This window comes from Vidua chalybeata, chromosome 2 (genome assembly GCF_026979565.1).
Source record: "Vidua chalybeata isolate OUT-0048 chromosome 2, bVidCha1 merged haplotype, whole genome shotgun sequence".
In the NCBI taxonomy this organism is placed as follows: Eukaryota; Metazoa; Chordata; class Aves; order Passeriformes; family Viduidae; genus Vidua; species Vidua chalybeata.
Genome location: NC_071531.1, coordinates 29,713,970 through 29,737,267, shown reverse-complemented (window position 1 = coordinate 29,737,267; position 23,298 = coordinate 29,713,970). Strand labels below are relative to the sequence as shown.

General features: G+C 42.3%; 1 protein-coding gene across 10 annotated transcripts in view; it reads left to right on the top strand.

Annotated features, from left to right (window-relative positions):
* Positions 1-23,298, top strand: part of MAP4K4 (mitogen-activated protein kinase kinase kinase kinase 4) — a 165,613-nt gene that overhangs the window by 59,677 nt on the left and 82,638 nt on the right. For all 10 annotated transcript variants that reach the window (XM_053933302.1, XM_053933296.1, XM_053933289.1 and 7 more), the window contains one exon: positions 18,735-18,791. In XM_053933302.1, coding sequence (XP_053789277.1) covers positions 18,735-18,791 — 57 coding nt within the window. The remainder of the gene's footprint in view (positions 1-18,734; positions 18,792-23,298) is intronic.

Sequence of the window (23,298 nt, the reverse complement as noted above, 5' to 3'; positions counted from 1 at the left end):
AGTGAACGTTAATGAATTACATCTGACAACATAACTATGGAGTTAGTATTTTTATGGATTAAAAGGAAACAACAGAAACAAAACAGAAATTGAGTTGCGTGTTCAAAATTGCACAGGAAATCTACAGCTGAAGTGGAAATGTGTCATCTCCTTCTAGACCTCTCTTTTTGACATACATTGTCCCATCTCCCACTGTCTTGTGGTGACAGACACCCCAGATTTGTGTGTGTGTTCATGTGTCTCTTTCAATGTGCCTCAAATTACTCAAGACAGTAATCCCCTTCTGAATTTATGTTTTGAAATTTCTGCTAGTTTTCATGGCAAAGCTGGAAAACTAGAGATGGAGGGTAGGGTGGGAGGATCAAGGTGTGGAGTTTATCCTGGGAACTAACTCAATTGGATCCTGGCAATGTGCACATCTCCATGTTGTCTTCCAACCTCATGCCCATTTTTCATGGGAGGACCTTTCTGATGCTTCTGTGTTCTCTTGTAAGCCATGTTAGAGCTACCTGCTGGGTTTAACAGGAAAAAGAGATGGTTGACATGTTCTTCTCTTTCAATGCAAAGGCAAGGTGCAAACGTGTGCTCTTTATCTGCTGGATGCTTCACATCTGAGGAAGTGAAAGGTGGTACAAGAAAATTAATTTTTAAGGTAGCAGATTAGGCAGGATAAGGCTTGAAAAGAGTAGAAAGAAACATGTGCAAACTGAGAATTAGAGGAGTGATCACAAGGGTAGAAATGCAGATGCTGTTTGGGTCAGACTGTCACTGCATGCATGACCTGGACAGAAAATGATAGCAATGCTAAGATCTAAATGTGTATAGAAGTTTCTCCACAAGTAATTTTACATGTGCAGAGGTCCTCTGGTACAGCTGTTGGTTTCAGAAGTAATTTGGCAGAGAGCTTATGGTCTGCTAAAGAGTTTGGCAAAAACATTTTATGGGTATTTGTTACTTAAGTTTTAAAATTTTTGTTACTAGTACTTTTTCATTGGCCTGAACTATCTCAGTTTTCTAGACTTGAGAAGCAAGTTTTGGATATTGCAGCAGACAAACAATACAGAATTTTTTTTTCTTCCCATCTTTGAACATCACGCCCTATTTTTTGCCCCACTGAATTTGAGGTACCTACATTTTTATGAAGACCTTCCATTACAGCCAAAGTGGTGGGAAGGACAAGGAGAGTCCAGTCCTGGAAGTATCTGTGTCTAGCTGTGGTAGAGAGAATCATCGTTAACTCTCATTAATGGCATCATTAAATGGATAAGTCGTCTTCAAATCTAGCTTTCAGGAACCGAATTATCTTAACCTTACATTGGCAATAAGTCACCAGCACTTTGGAGGCACTGTTTTTTTTTTCCCCATTAGGAATGAAATTTGGCACTCTAAAGGGAGACACCCCTGTGCAAAAGGCACATATGCAGGTTGTGATGCTAGATGGGATTACTAAATGCTGGCCTTTGCTCATCCTTATAATTTCTTGTGTGCACACTTGTTTCCTGGACTTGTCTGATGTAAGGGCCTGCTGTCGTGTGTTGACTTCCTAGCAGTGACTAGGCAGGCACCTTTTGTGAGGATTTATGGTGCTGGAAGCTGTCGTCTTTTTCTTTATCCATCTTTGCTTTTTCTTTGACTGTTCCTTCTAGCTTTATGGAGGGGATGCCACCTCCTCTGTCATGGTATATCCCTGAGAAAGATTTTTGTCCAAGTTTGGATGTTCAAAGAGAGCAGAGATGTTAAGAAAGAAGCTCCATTGGCTTGGGGAGTTGCCATCCTCCTCTCCCTCAGATGATTTTTAGATTGCTCTGTGTGAGTGTCACATGGGATCCAGTATCAGGTAATCTTGATTGAAGAAAGGAAGGCTTTGCTCATCATTCACGAGGTGATTCTAGCTGGGGGAAATGAAATCCTAGCAGTACTTTATTTATTAGGTGTTCTCTCTTGAGATTCTGTTTTCTGAGATGAAGGGAGTCGTCATGGCTGGGAGTACTGAAGATCTGATGTGGAGGAAGAGATGAAAGATAAGGCTGTACTTGCACCTACATGCCATAAATTCAGCTCCCTTGCCATTGACCCATCCAGCAGTAAAAACACAGTCTCTTTTTGTTTACAGTTGTTACCTCCTGTCTCCCAGAGCTCTGCCAAAGCTGTAGTGTGGCATGGCTCCCCAGGGTAGCTGCGCCAAGCCAGACTTGCAGACCTCCATCTTGATTCCTCCCTGGGACTCATCTATCCTCTCTGCTGTTTTTGACCCACTCTTTCTCTCAGGTCTCTTCATAGGGCAACCTGGAGAAATGTAACCCAAAGGCCTTCTTTTTAAGTGAATTTCCTTGATGGAATCAGACTTCATTTAAGCATATCATGTATCTTTCTTGTTTGTTTTCTTGGTATTGGCAAGGTATTGGAAGGTATTGGCAGAGGCTTGCCTATGCACTGAATGATTTCTATCCTGAGACAGCTAAAATTTGTCATTAGTAAGGGTGTACTTTTTGCTAAGTGTGTGACACATTCACAGCAATCATAAAAGTAAAATGAATTTCTGCCTGCAAGGAACATGAAAATAAAGACTGGAAAGCTGGAGTGATCAAATTCCCACTAGTTGGTTTTTCTGTTAATTTTCAATTGCTTGTACTGTAGCTAAGGATGGTTCTTGAAGACTTTAATGCAGCAGTCAACTAGACTTCGCTTTTCTCGCTTGCCACCTCTTGTTGAATTTCACCCACTGATTCCAATGCTAGCTATAAATGCAAGTGGCAAACAGTATAATTAGGTAGATTAAACCTCTCTTAGCTACAGACTTATTCACATAGTGGAGAGGTGTTGGGTTTCTTCTATTTTTTCCGTTTTGCTCTGGAATAGTGTCTCCTGAAATTCTTGAACTAATGAGCAGGCTAAATGGAAGCCAAGCATTATAATTTTTTAAGTGTGTATAGAAGATAGTTTGTAAGCTAATGAAGTGATAGTAAAAATGAAAATAAAAAGCAGAGTCATCAAAATCCATTAAAGTAAAACTAAGCACTTGCTATTTTTTTCTTAAATGGAGTGCTGATATTTGCCAGTAACTTGTATCTGCTTACTTTCTTTGTCCCAATTATTAGGTTTCACACCGAGGAACCCTTGCTCTGTGCTTCTTGCAGATATTTGGATGTTACAGCTCCTCAGTTTTAATTCCTTGGATCTTGAATGATTCTATCTCTGATCTCTTAGCTTTGCCTCTTTCTTGGTTGCACTTAGGGTTTGTGACAAAAGTCAGAAAAAGAAGTCCTTCTACCTTTTTGCTAGTGGAAGGTACAAGCTCCTTCCCTTCTTTCTGCCATATGGGCATCTTAAATGCTTCCAGCTTTGAATTCTCATGTTTATTTGAACTCAAGCCCAGCATAACATCCAGTTAAGCTTTGGAGGTTTTCTTGATGTTTCAGATGGAAATTCATTGGCAGCTTTGAGCTTTATTTTGTTTATTTTCTCAGTTTGGGATGTGCTGTAGCTAGATGATGAGAAAGTGCATAAGATCCCTGAGGTTTGTTGTTGGTTTTTTTTTAACTAAAACAGCCTCTCAGGCCCTGATCTAGAATAAGACCTTTGGGACAGACCTGTGTACCTATGGGGACCTGATTGTCCTCCTTCAGATTGTATGTAGTGGGTGCCCTATAGGTGCCCTTGGGGAGTAAGAAAGCCCCTGGCTTTCCCTTGAAAAGAGCTGGTTGTGGGAGCCTGCCTCCCTGCCATAGACAAAGTCAGGCAGAGGTGAGTGATGATGGAAAATGTGTTTTGGCATGTACATGTATGACTCTTTGTGTGTTTTTCACCTTCAGTGATAGTGGAGCAGCATTCCAGCCAGAGTTTAACAGCTTTTGCCAGAGATGTGCTTTGCTGGCTGTGTCCAATACTCCTTTCCTTTGTGCCCTGTAGTTTCTGAATGTCAGTAGTTTCCCTGTGTGGTGAAGCAACCTCACCTGCTAGGCTGGTGGTTGGGGAAGTGGTCATTGATGCTCAGGTTTAGAGCATGGTACCATAGTCAGCCCTTGGATTGTCTGTGTATTTGATGGGGCTGCCCCACACTTGCATAAATATGCATCTGTCCATGTGTGTGTCCATAACTGACAGCACTTTTGGCTAAATTTTGTCTTGCATGTGCTTTGCCTGGTGATCCATAGTTCAGTGAAATTGCTTTAAGTGTTAACTATTGCTTGTGCTTGTGTTTTGCAAAACAAACTCTTGGACTTGTTCTGAATTCTACTTTGACAGCAGTTGCAATAGCTGTGCACTGTATAATTGAGCAATCTATTCCAGCATTCCATCTTCATGTTTTCAGTGCAGACACATGATTATAATAAACTGTAATGCTTTTTCAGTAATTAGACAAGTGGCTGTAAGTTTATAAGGCTAACTTTAAAAGTATTGGAACTTTTGTAAATCCAGTTTTATTACACATTGAAAAATAGTTACTTTGTTTTAGCTGTCTTCATAGTGGTGTAATTTGGGACAGACATATCTAGGGTGTGTAGACCCCTCCCCAGCATCTTTGAAATCCAGTCCTGCTGGTGATACAACATTCAGACTGGTGGAAAGGACTTTGTTTTCTTTCCCTGATGGGAGAAGGGAGTAGAAGTAGTAGGGCAGCATCACAGCTGATTTAATTTTGTTTTCAGTGCATGACACTTAATTGGAAGATTGCTTAATTCTAGGAACTGCTGTTCTGCACCACCATACCACATAATGTAATTAGGTCATGGCTGTAGTGTTTGGTCGGAGTACCTGATTAACACAACTGTTTTCCAGATTCAAGTGGTAATTTGTTTAAATGATGGGTAGTTTTTCAGGCAGTGTTGCTCAAACTTCGTATGTAGGTTTCTGTATGTCCTAGGAAAGTGACTGAGCAGAAGCTTTAAAACAAGTGGAAGGCTTCTACTCTTAAAAAAAATTCTTTATTTCCAGTCCCCCCTCTTCAATCCTTTTTGGAAAGGAAGTAGTTGGAAGTAGTGGATCAAATTAAGTTTGGCTACAGCTTTGGCATTATGTATATCTGTGTTTTAAGGATTAAAATTTTTTAAGATTTAAGTTCTGAGTGGGATTAAGCAGTATTTGCACTTGTGACTTCTAACCAAAAACTTACTGGAGGTTTCCAGGCCGTTTCCTTGTCTCTGAGCTGCAGTAGCTGAGATGACCGGTTATTTTGCAAAGAGCCATGCGGCAGGAGGCAGTGTGCTGGCTCCAGCTGTGCTGCAGTCCAGATGTGTCTGGGTGCATCCTTCACAGTCAGCTGCATCTGCTCTTGGAGACACCAGTGTATCAGCAGACGTGGGTTCTTTCATGACTGCTTCTTTGGAAGCCACCCAGTTGGGGATGGAAACTTTGGGTGTGTAGGGCGCTCTTGAGTCAGGGCTGAATGATTGCTGGAGAAATATTTTTTTTGTTTTCAGGGGCCTGTGACTTTCCATCTGAACTGTTTATAGGTTCCCATTTCTGTATTTAGGGGAGATGAGGTGATGGGCCCAGAGATGATCAGCCTGCTGTAGTCATCAGCAGGGCTGCTCCACTGTCTGCTTCCTTTATTCTGTGCCCTAGCCCTCAGCGAGACCTGTCCCTGTTCCTGCTGCCTCTTCTGTTTATGTGAGCATGGCTGCCAAGATGTTTGCAGGGCCAGAGGGACAACTTTGTTGCCCATGTGGGTGGAGTGTTCTTCCTTTCCCTTTGCCACCGGAGAAGTGGTGCAATATCACCTGAGGTTACCACCTTACATGGGGTCGGTGGTTGGAGACAGGGACAACGCACACACTCTGAAATCCATGCAACAACAGTGAGTTTTACTGTTTGAACCCAGTTTATATAGGGGGTTTGAAAACAGTTTGGTTTTAACTGCTGATTGGTCAGCTTTTAACACTACCCAGCTCTTTGACCAGTGAGATGTCTGCAGCTTAGGATGGAACTGATTGGGTGAAGTGTCTGTTTAGGTTTGAATCCAACCTATCCCTGCCTCATCTGAGGACTTGTTTTGAGGGTCTGATATGACCAAATTTATTTAGCAACAGTGACAGTGCTATATTACAGAGGTTTCATGGGTAGTGATGCTGAGCTAAACTGCCTGGCTATAACTGACTACAAAATGTATGAGTCACGCCCCTCAGCTGAATTTTGATCATTGCTCCTCTTTTGCAGTCTGGGGCAAGAGTAAGTTGTATTATTTGTTCCAGTTTACCAAATGATTTACAACCAAAAGCTTGGCCTTTCTGACTAGCAATTTTTATATTACATCTAATGGCAGTTGTGGTCCAGAGTAGTGACTTGTGGTTTGCAGGAATGGCTGATGTTGGATCATGAGCTGAATAATAGTTTTGTGTGTGTTGTGGTGTCATGTGAAAAGACATGACAATTTTATTTTTCCCAGAGTGCAATTGTTATTAGAAATACTAAAAAAGTCTTCAGTTTATATCCTATCCACAGCTACAGAAGGTGTGTGTGTTGGGGACTAAAACCAAAGAATCATAGAATTGTTTAGGTTGAAAAAGAGCACTGCCAAGTGCATGACTAAATTAGGTCCCCAAGTGCCACATCTGCATTTCTTTTGAATACCTCCACAGATGGTGACTCCACTTCCCTGGGCATCCTGTTCCAATGCCTAACCACTCTTTCTGTGAATAAATTATCCCTAATATCCAGTCTGAACCTCCCTTGGTGCAATTCAAGTCCATTTCCTTTGCTTCTGTCACTTGTTTGCTTAGGAGAAGGGACTGACCCCCACCTTGCTACAGCCTCTTTTCATGTGGTTGTAGAGAGCAGTAAGATCTCCCCTGAGCCTTTTTCCCCAGGCCAAACACTCCCAGCTCCATCAGCTGCACCTCATGGGACCTGTGCTCCAGACCCTTCACCAGCTCTGCTGCCCTTCTCTGGGCACACTCCAGCACCTCAGTGTCCTTCTTGTAGTGAGGGGCCCAGAACAGAACACAGGATTTGAGGTGTGAACCACTCAATTGCTGATATGGGCCAGGGTGCTGTTGCCTTTCTTGGCACATTCCTGTCTTTCCTACCCCTTCTTCCAAAGGTCATAAACTCTACTTTTTTTCTCCAAGTTCCACCCAAAGCACTTTATTCAGCCAGGCTGGCCTTTTTCCCTGCCAGCTTGTCTTGCATCACATGGGGATGGGTTGCTCTTGTGCTTTTAAGTTTTCCTTCTTGTAGAATGTCCAACCTTTCTGGACCCCTTTGCCCATCAGGGCTACCTTGCAATGGACTTTGTCACCCAGTTTCCCAGACAGGCTGCTGCCCTCCCCCTTACTTGTTCAAGAATTGAAAACTCTTTACCATTTCATGATTGCTTTGCTCAAGAGTCTTCCAACCATCACGTCAACCACCAGTCCTTCTCAGTTCACAAACAGCAGTCCTAGCGGGGCAGCTTCCCTAGCTGTCCACATTTGACCAGCTGCACCAGGAAGTTACAATCTTCCACACTCTCCAAGACCCACCCGGACTGTTTCTTCTCTGCTGCATTGTATTTCCAGCAGATGTCTGGTAAATTAAAGTTCCCCATGAGAATAAGGGCCAGTGATAACGCGATGACTTCCAGCTGCTTGTAGAATATTTCATCTGCGTCTTCATTCTGGTTGGGTGGTCTGTAACAGACTCCTACCAGGATATCTGCCTAGTCCCTCTGATTCTTACCCATAAACACTCCACCCTGTCATCACCATCATTAAACCCTAGGCAGTCAAAACACTCCCTAACACACAGGGCTACCCCACCACCTCTCCTTCCTTGCCTGTCTCTTCTGAACAGTTTATAGCCATCCATTTCAACTCTCCAATTGTATGAGCTATCGCACCATGTTTCTGTGATGGCAACTATATAATGGTTTTCCTGCTGTGCGACGACTTCTAGTTCCTCCTGTTTGCTGCCCGTGCTGTGTGCATTGATGTAGATGTGCTTCAGTTGGTCTGTTGATTCCGCCACCTTTTCATGGGAAAAAGCCCTGATTTTTGCGTGACCATTTTCAGATACTTCTTTGGTTTCCAAAACATCAGTAATCCATTCCATCTTTGTTGTCATATGAACCTCCATCTGCAGCCTTCACAAAAACAGCAGACTGAAGGACCTTGGTAGCACACTGTCCCTCAGACACTGGCATGGTTCTCCCAGACTTATCTCTAGCGACTCTGGTTTTATCCCTTTCCACTTTCAAACCTAGTTCATGGCTCTTTCAATGAGCCCTGTTAACTGCTGCCCAGAGATCCTTTTCTCCCTTTGAGAAAGGTGTACCCTGACTGTTGCCAGCAGGCTTGCTGTCATGTAGACTAACTGATGACCAAAACCCCCAAAATTCTGCTGGAGACACCAGGCTCAGAGCCAGGTATTGATCTGCTGACTCTTCCTGTAGAAAGAAACCTAACAAAGCCTTTTGCACCAAAATAACTTTTGCTTAATCTGTGTTTTATTTGTACCCTGAGTTCACAGTAAGGCAGGTAAGGACCAGCTGCAGTGGCAGCAGTACTGCAGCCTTGCTTTGCAAGCTCTCCCGAGGAATTTCTTTCCCTTTTTGTTTGCCACAGCTTGGTCTGTGAAAGCCTGGAGTGTGTTATTTAAGAGTGGTGAACGTGTTTTGACTAGTTTTTGTGAGGCACTTGGTGTGTTCTTGAGTACTTGGTAAAAAATCATTATTGGAGAACACACAGCCTCCATTTCCTTAATGCTGTTCTTTCCGTGGATTAACCTGTGAGCTGAATGTGTTGCATAATGGCTTTTCTGTCGCCTGGCCCTTTCACATAATAAACATGTTGGCCCCAGACTTTGGGAATGCAACTTACATACTACCCAGGTAGCAACAGAGAGGAAATGGCACTTATTTTGGTCCGTCTTTCGCTAAATAAATAAATAAATGGCTCTGTAATTGCTGAGACTGGGGAGTTGTTGTTAGTGACTCTGGAATAGAAAGGGTTGGTAGTACAGGCTTGAATTTCTGAGTCAAACTCCTGCTGACAAAGCAGAAATGGTTTGAGGTCTGAAAGTACTGCCTGAGTATTTGAAAATAGTTGTGTAGACACAAAGCTGTTTACAGATCACTCACTGGCCACCAGCCAGGTTCTCAAGGACAAGGTGGTTTGGATTTTTTTTTCCCTTTAGAATCACAGATGTACTTGGCAGGTTATCAGAAGATAAAAATGCTGGAAATAGTCTCCTGGTGCGAGTCCTCATTTAATTAAAACATAAAACTTTAGGCCAAATATTACTTGAAAGCAACTTGGTAAAATATTTCTGAATTTGTTCTTGTGTGTTGGGTTACAGTATAAAACATGGTCCCTATTCTTTTCAAGAATGCTTCTTACTGTAGTCCTCCTGCAACATACCTTGTGCTCTACAAGATGTATTTTAATTTCAGCAGTTTCTGCCTGGCAAATTCTGGCTTCCTAGTCCATAGTGGCAAGGAGATGTCATTTAAACTGGCACTGATGGTGTTTGTAATGGCTAAAGGAAAGAGGATTGAATAATAGAATATCCTGAGTTGGAAGGGACCCACAACTCTTGATGGAGTGTCTCCCCTCAGCAGAGAAGCAAAAAACTCAAAACCATGCAGTTCAGCCCTTTTGGTTGTGTGGGGTAGCACTGGAGAAGTATTAACAGTTGGACTGGAACTTACTTTATATATATATGCATATGTACACATATATATGTATATAAAAAAATGTACATTTAAAAGTTCATTCACTTTCCTTCTTTAATGCTAATGTTCAGGATTTTTTTTTAAGGCTGCCAATGTGAAATCTCTCATTTCAACCATGTTGAAATAAAATTCATTACATAGCCTGATTTCTTTGCTCTGCTCAGCTGTATTGTTCTGTTGGGAAGGTATACATGGAAATAGTTCCCTTTCCCCTTGCCCCTCATTAATATTAAGCTAGCAGCTCCTCCCCATGTAGTGTTTTTGTTAGCCTCTTGTGATGCAGCTAGACAAAAGGTGGGACTCTTGATGGGGACAGCTGTACAGTGTGTGTTGGGCTCCTCTGTGCAGCAGCAACTCCGAAAACATAGTAAAAAGTGAAATAAAAAGCAGCAAAGGCAGTAGTTCCCCCTTTTCCCTTCCCACTATGTGTTTTGCATTTACAGTGAGGTTTTTTGCCTTCCAAAACAATTGCCCCATCCATTTAGCATTATTGAAATAAAAGAAGAAGTTGATTTCCATTTATTACCCCTCTTTGCTGCTCTCCAGGAGGCTGCTGGACATTTCGGTATGGTGCCTCAGGTAGCAGGAAATGAAGCAGCATAGCTGGATTCATGCTGTCTGTGACTGCTGGATGCTGCCCAGGGAGGGACATGGACCTCCCACTGCCTGGTGATGGCTGTCACTCATTTCTCGTAGCAAGTCTCTTTTGACAGTAGATGGAATGCAACAAGGCTGGTAGGGTGTGTTTGGGCTTTTTTTTTTTTTTTTTTCTTCTGTCGTGGTGTATGACCTCTGACAATGCCCCTTCACCAGAGTGCTGGCTGCTTACAACAGCAGTGGTGCATGGAGGTGCAGGGACTAAGTAGGGTTTGATTATTATTTTTTCTCTCCTCAAAGAAAGTATGTATTTTGTGGCATTTCTATATACTCAGTGCCTAAATACTTAAAATTGTTGAGGACATCTCACCTTCTCTTTCTGAAGGGGTGTGTCCAGCAATGAGGTGGTTTCTCTGCAAGTTGTTGGAGAGTATGCAAAAAGTGAAATGGGTGCAGACTTGCCTGGGTATGCAGAGGGTCTTGGTCAAAAGGTATCACTTGCTCCTTTCAGTTGGAAAGCTCTGCTTGTCCAGGATGATGATTAGACGGCAATATGAATTCATTTAAAAAGCAGTCAAACCAAGAGAAGCAGCCCCAGGCTTTCTTCATCCAGGTTTATTTTGATGTCACTCTGCAGAAGGGATGGAGAAACTCTCCCCGTTATCTGCCATCTCTCTCAGCTGCAGAAGCACCTGCATTGTTTTAAAGCCCCTGTCCACCCATGTGGGGACCTTGGTAGGTCAGTTTGGGCCCTGCTTGGTCTGAGGTAGGAATCTTGTGTGGTGCTGGACATCTCTGAAATGACGCTGGGTGGTTCTTAAGCCATGTGGCAGGCACAGGGATTGCTCTGGTCACTTGTGGTGGTTCCCTTCAACCTGAGTAACACAGCCCCTGTTGCAGGGACTTGCTATGGCCATTTCACCAAACTGGGTCTGCCGCTCCTTCAGGCAGTGGCCAAGACTCTGTGGAAAGTGTTTTGTGGTAAAAGTGCCTGTCAAGGTGTAAGATGAGAAATCAGTAGCAGTCTGCATCAACAGACCATGTAATTTTGTATCTACGAGTACATGTTTCATAATTCGATCTAAATTCTTTCCTTGATGTCCTCCATCTGGCTAATTTTTAATTATAGTTGCCAGAAAGAAATTGCTCTATGTAAAAGAGACCATTGCAGGGCATCCAGAGAGACAAATCAGTGTTAGGAAGGGTGTATATAGTGACTGGTAAAGCCATTAAAGTAGGGTGAAGAACTGGTTTGAATGGGGGCCAGCTGATTTTAGCTGATGTATCCAAAGGAAGCCAAATGTGCTCTAAGCTAACTGTGTCCACGTGGGAGGTATGCCTCTGATTTAATTATTTTCTTTTGTTTTAGTTAGGCTTTTTTTTTTTTTTTGTGTGTTTGTTTTTCAGTAGTGTGCTAACTAAATCATCTAGGAAGGTTTAAAACCAGAAAAAACTGCAAGGATTAATAAAGTCCTTCTATTTTTGGGCAGCTGAGGGTGCAGACTCTATTCTAAGGGAAAATGAGTGATGGAGGTTTCAGTAAAAGTCACTAAACCTGGACACAGCATGGTGGTGCCTAGAGGAATGGGATGATGACTTCAAGGACGGCTCTTGAAAAGGGTATCTTCTAGGCTGGGGTCTCAAGCCAGTTAGCTCAAGTGTCCCTTTAGAAACATCTAGTGTGGTGCAGGAAGCTGTGGTGGTCACCTACAGAGCAGCAGAGCTTGATGCAGCACACAGCTGATGACTGGGGTGTCTGGCAGAGGGGCAGCACTCAGCACAGCATCTCTTTCAAAGAGGTTTCTGTGGCGTCGTGTGAAAACGCATCGCGGCCTTGCTGCCAGTGTTGCCAACAGGCCCCTGTTGGTCAGCTTTTCCTGCTTGGAATTTTTGAGGAATTAAAACCAGAAATCTGTAGCATTCACTTGGTAAGGGAATGTTTTGTGCCATTTGAGCAGGAAATGTACAGTCTTGAAGGGATCCCAGTTAGCTGAATGGACTGGAGTTGACATGACTGGATTAACAAAGGACCAGCCATAGTCTTAAACTGCACAGCTGCGCTCCTCTTACCCTCCTCCTTCCCCTGCAACATCCCCTTCTCTTGCTATCTTTTTAAATCTATTGCCAGGTGAAGTGTTTTCAGTGGCTGTGAACTGAAACCAGCATGAACGTCAGGCCTCAGGCAAATCTTTCAAAGCTCCGTGGGGAATTGGTGTTGTTTTCCAGGTGAACTGTCAAGAGAACAGGTCTGCCTTTGCAGTTCTCTTTCTGTCTTCTCCCATCAGACCAAAACATCTCCTGCTGATGGGTGTGAGGAGGGAGGCAGACTCCTGGGCAGTATGCTGGGAGTCAGCAGAGATGCCTTCTAACTGAGCTCTGCAATTGACCTGTTGTTATCCTGGGAAAGTTAGATTGTGGCTTTCTGCCATGCTTTTCCCACCATCCTTTCTCCCCCCTCCCCTTTCTTTACTTCCTATTTAGGCAATGAGCTGTTTGGGAGAAGGAAATGCCTCTGATAATGTATATCCAGCATCTTTCACAGTGGGAAAGCTACCACAAAACTAGGAATCAAAGTGGAAAATCAGTGAATAGAACTCTCTTTTATTTCTTCCTAGTGGGAAACATCTTTTCAGTCTGTCCCCAGAAGAACAAAACCGATAATAACTGTGTATCTTTCTGTGCATTATTTCACAGAATGCAGTTCTATGCATGAGTAAATTGTCATTATTATTTCTTCAATAGGCAGCTAGCGAGCCTGTGGATATCAAAAGCAGGATAGAGAGTATGTTATTTTCTGTTTTGCTTTCCAGGCATTTGATGTCAAGAGTTAGACAGAAGGAAAACACAAGAGCTCTGTCCTCTCTTTGACTTAAACAGTGACAGACATTAACAGCTATGGTTGGTTTGGGTTTAGAATAATTTAACAGGATAACTTCTCATGTATTTCTTCTCGTGTGTTTCTGATTTTCCAAGTCTTTGTACTCAGGATTTTTTTTTTTTGCTTATTTTTATTTTAGAAGTAATTTTCATGCCAGATAAACATTATCCTTTTTGTTTACAAATTCATCTCCATTGCTGGAACATATGATTATTTACCTTACAGAATGCTGTATCAGTAGGAACAGCATAATTATGGTTACAAATGCAGTTAGGTAGACTTTTTGCTTAAGAACACTTTATTTTTTATTTATTTTTTTTATTTATTTATGTTTTTAGTTTTGACTGGGTGGGGGGGTTATTTTCACTTTGTGCCATTCTGTCTTTTTGCCTGTCAAAAATATGGTCTGTTTCCTCCACAAGCACGATTCCCAATGCTTTTCATAGGGTAGACCTGATCTTTTCAGGGGGTGGAAAGAAACACCATGTAGAGTCCAAGTTTTCACAATGCAAAGTTGATCAGTCTGCAACTTTCTATGTTGCCAAGTGACAGAAAGAGTTGATGATAAACATATCTTGGAATAATAAGTTATCATTTATTGCACTGGGGCGTGCAACCCAATAACAGAGCATTGCTTCATGGCCTGTTGCCTCAGGCTGGTAGAAGCTAAGAGTCAACTGAATGAGAAATGAAATGGAAAGTTAGGTTTGCCATTGGGACATTGTACAGCGCTCACTACTAAGAGGTGGTACTGTGGTATTTTCACTTGATGGCATGTCTAAATCTGCTGCTTCTGTGTGCAGTGTGGCAACTGAAATTGGATTAGTAGTTCATTTGTTTTTTTCAAATCAATTCCTCTTCTTTCTACAACTGTCAGCATAGAATACTGGGAGCTGGGAGAAGTTTACCAAAGACTTAATTGTGTACAGAGCACAGGATAATCCAAACTTGCAAGTAATGAGTCACAAATGGTGCATTCCTTCCTTAATGTGTGATGTTGCCCTATATGCTGCTTCCATGCCATTTAGCTGGGGAGCAAGCTTCCAGGAACAGTCTTCCAGAGGCATGTTAATGTGCAGGTCTGAAACTATGTTAGTAGGAGAATACATTACTGTGACATAAATATCTTGGGTAATTACGGGGAGGGGGTGTCCGGAAAGGAGGTAAATTCCTTTTGCACTTAATTTGCATAGTCCTTTGATAACATTAAGGCACAAGAGAAAAAGAGCACCATGAAAAACAGCACATAACACCACTTGCCTTTGAACCTTTCTAAACTAAAAATTTTACAGTAATAACGTGTGCAAAGGAGGAAAGAGGCAAGAAGTAGGTGTATTAACTGACTTGGAGAGTGTGGGAAGACTTGAAATTTATAATGTTCTGCAGATCTTGGCAGTCTACCATGGATTCCCCTTGCCCCTCTGCTTTTCAACATGCATAAAGCCCACTGAGATGAGAAATAAACACCATATTGCTATCAGACATTACTAGGAATGTGCTTAAGTAGTGGATTCAGTTTAAGATCCAGTTAAATGCTGCAGTATTGCTGCGTTGATGAGAAGAACTACAGCTCTATGTATATGAACTTGCAGTCATCTGCATAAGAAGAAACAGGACAAGATTTGAGGTTGGCAGTCTCAATTCCATTGACTTGCTCATCCCAACAAGCCATTTAAAAATGCAGTGGTACAAGTAGCACTCTTAAAAATATTCTTAGGCTGCTTCCTTGGGAGGATAAACCAAATATGAATAGAACCATGAAATGAGGGAGAGAAAAGTGGGGAGAATGTGTAAGAAATAAGAAGTAGTTCAGAAATTTTGGTGAATAAAACCTTAATGTGGTCTAAATGAAGAGAATATGTTGGCAGGCTCATTTCCATGGGGACAAGCTGACAGTGCTGATGTTTTCTTGTGGTTCCCATGCTGAAACCCGGTAAGAGGCAAACTCTCACTCCCAGGATGACGTAGCCTTTTCTACCTGTTGCTCTGCCACTGTTTGAAGAAACCTCTGCAGCTTCCTCAGTCCATTGGCTGTGGAGAGTCACCTTATGCTTAGCAAGATCCTTCTAGGTTGCTGTTGTCTTCATTGCACATTTCATATCCACACAACATTCTGGCTGTGGGACAGTATCTTGTGATCCTCCTCTGATATTTGGCACCTAGCAATATTTTAAGAAACTGCTGTTTTCAGTTAGCATGGGTTGCATTTTGCAATATTGAAGAGCTTTTCAGATATCTAGATGGTAATTGCTGACAATTTGCCTGGAGAAACAAAGCTGCAAGAAGTTCTGCCTTGCCATGGGGATGGGCATGCCTGGATGCTCTGAGGGGCTATGTGTCCACACTGCACTAAATCAGAGGCCTCACTCTGCATGAAAAATGTTATCCAGTGGAGGGGTGTTGCTGAGATACGGTGTCTGGATGGAGCCTTGGTGGTTACTACATTTGTAAAGTGCCCTGTGAGCAGAATTTGAATAAATTTTAATCCCAGGAGATTGACTTCAGAGGGTTTCTCCCATCTGTGATTTCTGCAGTTCTTTCTTCACGTTCAACCACATTGCGATTTTATTATTACTCTCTTTAACACAGACAAATTTTTCCTAAGCAAAAGCTGGCCCTGAAAATCTGATGATTGGTTTCCAAAATGGGATTGCTTAGCCATTTCATGTTGCAAGCAAAATTATACCAGCATGCTAATAGTTTGACAGGTCTGTTCTTGAGCAGAGCTGTTAAGCAAATAAACAAACAAACACTCTGCTCATCCTTATATGCTGTGCTTGTGGTGTTTGTTTTTCCCGCCCTCTGAAAATATTTTTAATGAAAAGAATGTGGCTTCAAATGTCTTTTTTACCTCTCTCATAATAAATTAATGTCATGCAGGCCATCCCTCCTCCTCCCCATATGTTGCAGATTTTTAGAATATGAGTGCTCCATACATTACGAAAAAGGTATTTGGAGTAATTTAAAACAATATTCTGAAGTGACCAGGATTTAAATTTGGTCTGGGATACTGAGCAGACCACACTTCCCACACTCCGCAGTTCCCTTGCTTTCAGTCCCTTAGGAGGGTTATGTAGAAGCTTTTCCCCTCCCAGAAGAAGCAAAGTGAAACATGAGCAGTGGCTGTGTTCTGCTGTAGCTGGCCCCAGTTTTCATAGGGACACTCGTGAAGGCACCAGCAGGATCCCATAAAGCTGCAGGGGAAATATGGTAGGGCTGGTGCACATTAGTCATCCTGAGTGGGCCAGTCTCACAGGGAGGAACATTGACTTCAGAAAAGCTGTGAAGTCGAGCACTGGGAAATTTTAGGTGTCTCTCTGGAAATAGCAAGCCCACCAGTAGTTAGTAGATTTAAAAAGACAAATAGAGAAAAAAATCCATGAAAATGGCATCCTGTCCTGCTACTTTGCTCTTCTGCATGCCACATTTTCTGCCACCCTTCTAGCACCTCCACCTTGTTGCAGAGTGAATGGGGAACTGTATTTCACTGCTTTTGTAAAAAAGTTTCCTCAGACTTCCTTAGTGTTGTGAGGATTTTTTCTTCAGAGATGTCTTTGTTTCTCTGTTATCTTTTGCATATTCTTTTTGTACCTAAAACTCTACTTCCCATGTCCTCGGGCTTTCAAATTCCTTCAACAAAACTGTGGAAAATGGGGGCAGAGCTGAGAGTAGAAATTTTTCCACCTCAGTATAAGCCATTTTCCCCTCCTTCCTTGTGGGATGGTAAGTCTTGAGGAGAAGACCACAGGCTTTTGTCATTAGGCAGAGGTCCAGGGTGGGAAATTGGAGTTGGAAATCTCCTGGGCTTGCTGAAAGACTTTGGTTCAAGAACTAGTAAGGTCAAGGTGAGGTCAGTGTTGGCTACTGCACACGTTACGACCCCTAACTTTGTTTCAAAATCAAAACCAGCTTGAGACCAAGCTGTAAAAAGAAATGCCTGTGGTAAAGCCAGTTTACAGAGCAAGCAAAGCCTGAGCACAGTAATGTATTTATAGAAAGCACGTGGATTGGTTAGTAAGGGGGAGAGTGAAGCACAAGAAGAGTTGTGGAAGAAAGCTGAGGCAGTGAATTCTGCAGCATTTAGTCCTTTTGAATGCACCAGCAATGCCTGGCCAGTATCATAAGGTGTGAAAGGGTCAGGATTCTCTAAAGAGACTAGTGATTTGGGGTGCTTCAGTTCTGGGGTGCCAGTCTCGAAATATCCTGTAAAGAGATTAATGTTAGTCCAGGCAAAAAATACATTATTCATGTCCATCATATAGGTTTCTGCCTAGGAAACTCAGAAATTGGTGAGGAGAGAAATAAAGGAACTGTGACTTCAGTTTAATGTTCCATTGTGTTCTTATCATTATTTGTGGTAAAAGTGAAGAAATTTAATGGGCATACCTGTTGCTAGAGAGCTTGACTGGTGCAGATAAGAACCTTTGGAGATTGGTGCCTGGGAAAGTGGTTGGTAGACTGGGCTGTTTGATGGTTTAGGATAGACTGCTGGTGTTACACTGCTGAGCATTAAGTGGAGAGCTGGAAAACACCAATATTAGGACCATTTTGAAGTGCCTGTTTAGAAAAAAAAAGTACACAACAGCTAATTGATGTCTCTACCTCATCATGTAAACATACGCTGGAGAGAAAAAGGCTTTTGTTAGAAGTCAGCTGAGGCGAGTTACAGCCCACCAGGGCTGGAGGGGCCTGCCATGCCGCTTGCCTCTCAGCCCTGTGATCTGCATCCTGCTGGCTCCAGCTCTGTTTTCACTGCAGAACAAACCAGTTTAATTTCCTGGACTGCAATCCCCTGCCCCACCCCACAGTTTGCTTTTTCTGTGTTAACTTTCTGCCATTTTAGTGATCTCAATCAGCTTATCATATGATACAATGAGTGCCAGAAGGAGCTCAGTGCTCCTGGGAGAAATATGTGACAGGAGGCTGGAAGGAGGCAGAGGAAGGAAGGGTAGGAGCTCCCTGCTGCAGGAGCTGGGATCTATTAACTCAGCTCCAGCTGTACTGAGAAACTGTACCCTTAACTGTGGTGTAGCTGAAGGGAGATGACATCTTGTTCTTGTCTAGCCATTTTGAGACAAGCGAAGAGAGCTCTTGCAGGTCTGATGCATCCTTTGCAGAAACCCCACTTTTTTTTACTTGGAAAGACCAAAACAGTGAGAAATGTCCTAAGCACTAAGCACAAGCCAACCATGCTTACTAGGTAAAGCATGTAATATATCACCTAGGTACTAGGCATTGGTTCATACAAATAAAATATGCAACATGTGGAATTTATTCTGACATGTTAATAAGCTATCATTACTGACAACGAGCTTTGCTAGAGTAAACAGAAGAGAAGCTGTGAATATAACCTGTTTGTGCTTGATAATCATCATTTTAATGTGGAGAAAAAGAAATAGGTACTAAAATATGAAAAGGAACACTTTAAATTTGTTATTGTTGTTTTAGCCATCTAGAGTATTTGTGGTATCTCCTAGGAAGTATCAGAAGGGTCCAGCATAGCTGGGGAAAACCCAGTGACTGGCACTCTTGTCCAAGTGTTTTGCTCTGTGTAAGCTGAAGGGATGGGTGAGATGCTGGTGCTGACTGTTCTGTCTCCCTCTTACTCAGGGTCGCCACGTCAAAACGGGTCAGCTGGCAGCCATCAAAGTCATGGACGTTACTGAGGTGAGTAGAAGAACCTTCTGCTTTATCAGCAACTTGTAAATTTAATAATGAGATCGTATAAGGCTTACATAATATTTCTGTTCATAAGGCTTACTTTATATTTCTGCTGAAAGGCATGGTCCTTGCATGTGAATGTTTGCTCTCTGCTTGCAGGACCTGACCTCTTCAGTCTATTTGCGTGAGATTTCTGTGTGCCTGTGTGCTGGGGCGTTTGGCCTCAAAAATTGTATTGTCCAGTCCCAGGGCATATGGGTGCATGTAGCACTCTCTTTTCAGAAATTTCTTAGAAGAGGGGGAAAAAGTTCAGATTGCTTGCTTCCCACTTTTTTTCTCTGAAAAGTATCATTTTGCTCTTATCAAAAAAGAAGTTGAGATGTCTGCTTGATGTAGAAGACAGTGTTCTCCCTGGTACATCTGCAGCCTACAAAGGGTATATGTTTATTCAAAGGAATGAGTCCATTGTAGTTCCAAGAAGCCTAAAAGCAGAAACATCTGCAGTACTGCTGAGCAGATTGCTAACAGAATTCAGCAATGTAAAGTAGCTGTAGTAACTGACCCATGGGGATTTACTGTGGAGCTTTAGATGGGAAAGAGGGGAAAATAACCCAGTCAAAGAAATAAAAAAATATATGCCTATATTTGAATCTTTGGGTATCTTACAGTTCATGCTGTTCAAAAAGCAATCAGTTTAAATTAACTGATGAAGAAAACAGAATGAAAACAGATGAAGAAAAGCATGGGCTTCTCCCTATTACTCTATTTGTGGTATGTGGAGTTCCATTCACAAATTAACAGCTTCAAATTTAAAATCGAATGAGATACTCCCATGTGATATCTGCAAAGCTTGACTGATACTGCTCTTCTGTAGAGAGGTAGTGCCTTTTCAAACTGCCATATTCTTCTGAGCTCCTGAGTCTTACACAGGGGGAATACTTAAATTAATGCATGTACATTGTGCAGAACAGGGGTCTTTGGCCAAGATGGTTATAGCAAGCCAAACTTCTGCAAGGATATTGCTGCAGAATATTTTATAGCTTAGTGTGGTTATAGGTGCAACAAGTAAAAATGGCCTTGGACACAAGGTCCTAGATGAGTGGTGGGGTGTAATGGGTAAACAGGCAGGAGAGGAGGAAAACAAGAGACAAGGTTAGGTCAGCTGATAGGGCTTCAGTCTTATCTCTGAATCTCTAGTGATCGATGGGCAGTGTAACTGTTGCTCTCTAACTTCAGCTGTTGTGTCTGCCAACAGCTAGATATTCCTTTTTTGTCAGATGGCTTGATAAAGATCAATTTTCAGCTGAAGTTTTTCAAAGGCTGCCTTCATGAGGAGGCAATGCTTTTTTTGCTGCAGTTAACAAGCAGAGAAACCAAAGAAGAATGATGGTACATTGACACACAGTGAATGTTCTTTGCACAGCAAATGTTTTCATCTGTGCAGTAGTTTTACACAGGGAAGCTTGCTGGACTGTGCATGACAATGGCTTCTTCCATAATACTAAGATTGGCCCTATTGCACACTCCCTCTGTTTTTAATAGCATGTATTAATCACAAACAGTTGTAATAGAGAGGTTGCACAGAAAAAGGAAGACAGTTGAAAAATGCTGTCTTTAGTATGGCTAAGCTCATATTGCAGCAGTAAGGTTTGAAACTTAATGTAATTTTTGTCTGGTTTTGAAAAGCACTGTCTTTTATCTCACAAGTGCAGTGCCTTTTTAGGGGATGAAGGGTAGTCAGAGGGAGGAGTTTGGAGATGTTAGCTAGTCCCATGCAGCTTAAAAGCATTGTCATTCCTACCAGTGGAGCTCATGTGTTTTTGCTTCAAAGAAAAGAGCTCACAGAGACTAAAAAATGTGTAAATTCATCCAAGTTGTACTAACTCAACTCCACTTTTTAACACCAGACATGGGTGATACTGTTACATGTACCATTTTCTCAGTGGTAGATGTAGCTGTAGGATGTTCTTGTCCAGCCTTGCTCGCTGGTTCCTTGCCTGCTTCCCAACACTTGTGCTGGCACAGCTGCCTTGGGGTCAGATGGTGACCTGGATCAGTGAACAGGCTCTGGTTCCAGTTTTAAAATACCCTTACTCCTCTCCATCCCTTGGTTATTTATAACCTGGATTGGTTCATTGATTCAGTTCAGCACATGATGTTGCAAACTCTTGTGTGGTTATTATGAAGAAGGTGGCATGAGACTGGAAAAGAGCCACTGCTGGCCATCAGGGAAGGGGCAGTAACTCAAATTGATATTTCTGCCGGAGATAGCCATATCCTCAAGCTATAGCTTCAGTTCCTCAAGGGTTTATTTCATGAACGCCTCCTTTGCTGGCAAACAATGCAGGTCTATCCTGGTTCTAGCTTGCCACAACTTATGGAGACAGTGGGAGGAGAGAACATGGGGACAGTGACTTCACCCTTAGCACTGTTCCAGAAGAAATGCTGAGGGAACCACAGCCACAAATTCACCTTCTCTGCCTGCTTTAAGAGCTACAGTTAGATGAACTGCTAATGGTAATACCGTATTCATGTCCATGGAGAAAGAGGCTTGAGTGGAAACTTTCACAAAACTGAAACAGTGGTTTTCTGATGAGTGCTTGAAGGTTGCTTGAAGCTGTAGGTGATTTGTGATTTGTGCCTATGTGCATGTTTTATTGGCAGTGTTAATGCCTTTCTGCCTAAATTCAAGCGGTGCCATGGGGGATATCTGATTATTCTGACTAACCTGAACTAAGAACAGACACAAGACTTCCTTTCTTCTGGGATACCTCTGATCCAGTGCTTGTTCAGCCAAATGCTTAACAAATTAGAAAACCTAATGTATTGGCATGCTCTGTGGGCACACCCCAGATTTTCAGTTTTCAAGGCCATGATTCTGCAATTCACACATTGCTCAGGATCAGCAAAGTTATGTCAGTTCTGGGCTGTAAAGCTTTGATCATCCACACAGGAGAGATGTCAAAGTCAGAGTGAAGGCTTTCCTTAAAATGTTTTGGTTGGCGTGAAGAAAATGAGGTATTATAACCTCTGACTCGAGGCATTGGAAGAAATATTACAACTCTGTAGTGCACATGGCACTGTGGAAATGCTCTTCATCCTTCTCATCTTTTCTTGTGGTTTTCTCTTTAGATTTTAATTTTGAAAAGAATGGTGGCAAGAAAAGGAGGTGGGCTGAAGCCTATCAGTTTGATCTTTGAATAAATTATGACTAGTTAGTTCTACTGCCTGAAACGTTGGGGGATGCTGATGTGCATAAAACTTCCCTGCCTTTTCTACTTTCCTCCTTTCTAAACAAATAAGGAAAATACTTAGAAGACTAGATCTTTACTGATCTTTAGATCTACAGCACTAAAGCAAGTACTGATGGAACTGTAAGACCTAAAGATCTATAGGTGTCACTACAGCATGGTGCACAGGTGGGTCTTCTTTTCACTTTCAAAGGGCAAAGCTGCAGTGCATGCAGGCTGAAAAAATTTCACTGGAGCGTAAAACAAATAAAACCAAAAACCCCACCAGTTTTCATCAATGGAAAGCTATTCTTACTCCTTGTTGGAAAGAGCCCAATGACTGTAAAAGGGGAACAGTGCAAGCTATCGGCATATGCGCGCTTTAAAAATTATTTTACAAAATCTACACATGTAGGATGAATCTCACGCTGCTTGTTGTGAGGGAGGCATTATATGTAGTCTGTCATTAATCTTTCTATTGTAAGGTCTCTGTTCCTTTTGTGACATTGGTTTGGAGAAGGCGGTGTTCAGTCCATGTTGATCCCTTCCACTCACTGGCCATACTGTTAGGTTTCCATGATCATAAGATTGCCATGACTCCTAAGATTTAGCAGTCCCTATTCACTTAGAAGAATCTATTTTCATGTGGAGCAAATAGCATTTAAAACCTTAGCAAAGCTTATTTGGCAAATCTGCCTGCATCCAAGCTGTTAACTTGCATTACACCCTAAAGCTTGACTCTGTTTTAACTGCTTTGGAGCCTTTCCTTGCAGCTGCACGGTTGTTTCCAGGGTTGCTCCTGTGTTCCACTTCCAGCAATGCTTTTCTCTTTGAAAAGTTTAGTAACTGATTTTGAGGGAAAAACACAATTGCTTCTCTTCTGTTTGTTATAACCCCTTACGCTGCTGCTTCTTCCTCCTACCTCTTCCCACACACACTCTTGGCATCCCTTGGGAAAGTTTTCCGCATGCCTTTTTTAATAGCAGCATTTCTCAGCTCTTGTGCCCAGTGTTTCATGACTTGTCCAATCTAGTCTGTGTAAAATTATGCTAAGTAAACAACTGGATACTGTATCCTGCTGATTTATGAAAGATGTTGGATTGCTTTTAGTGCTTGCCTGTCTTGCCATTTTTGTGTGTCTTCTGCAGAAAAATGAACCTCAGACCAAAGCCTCCGGGCCTGTAGAGAAATAGGGCACATCTCCTATACCTAGACAGGAAAGATTCCCTGAGTTATTCATTGCCATCTTCCTTACTCTGCTGGCTGCTTATTTCTCTTGCAGT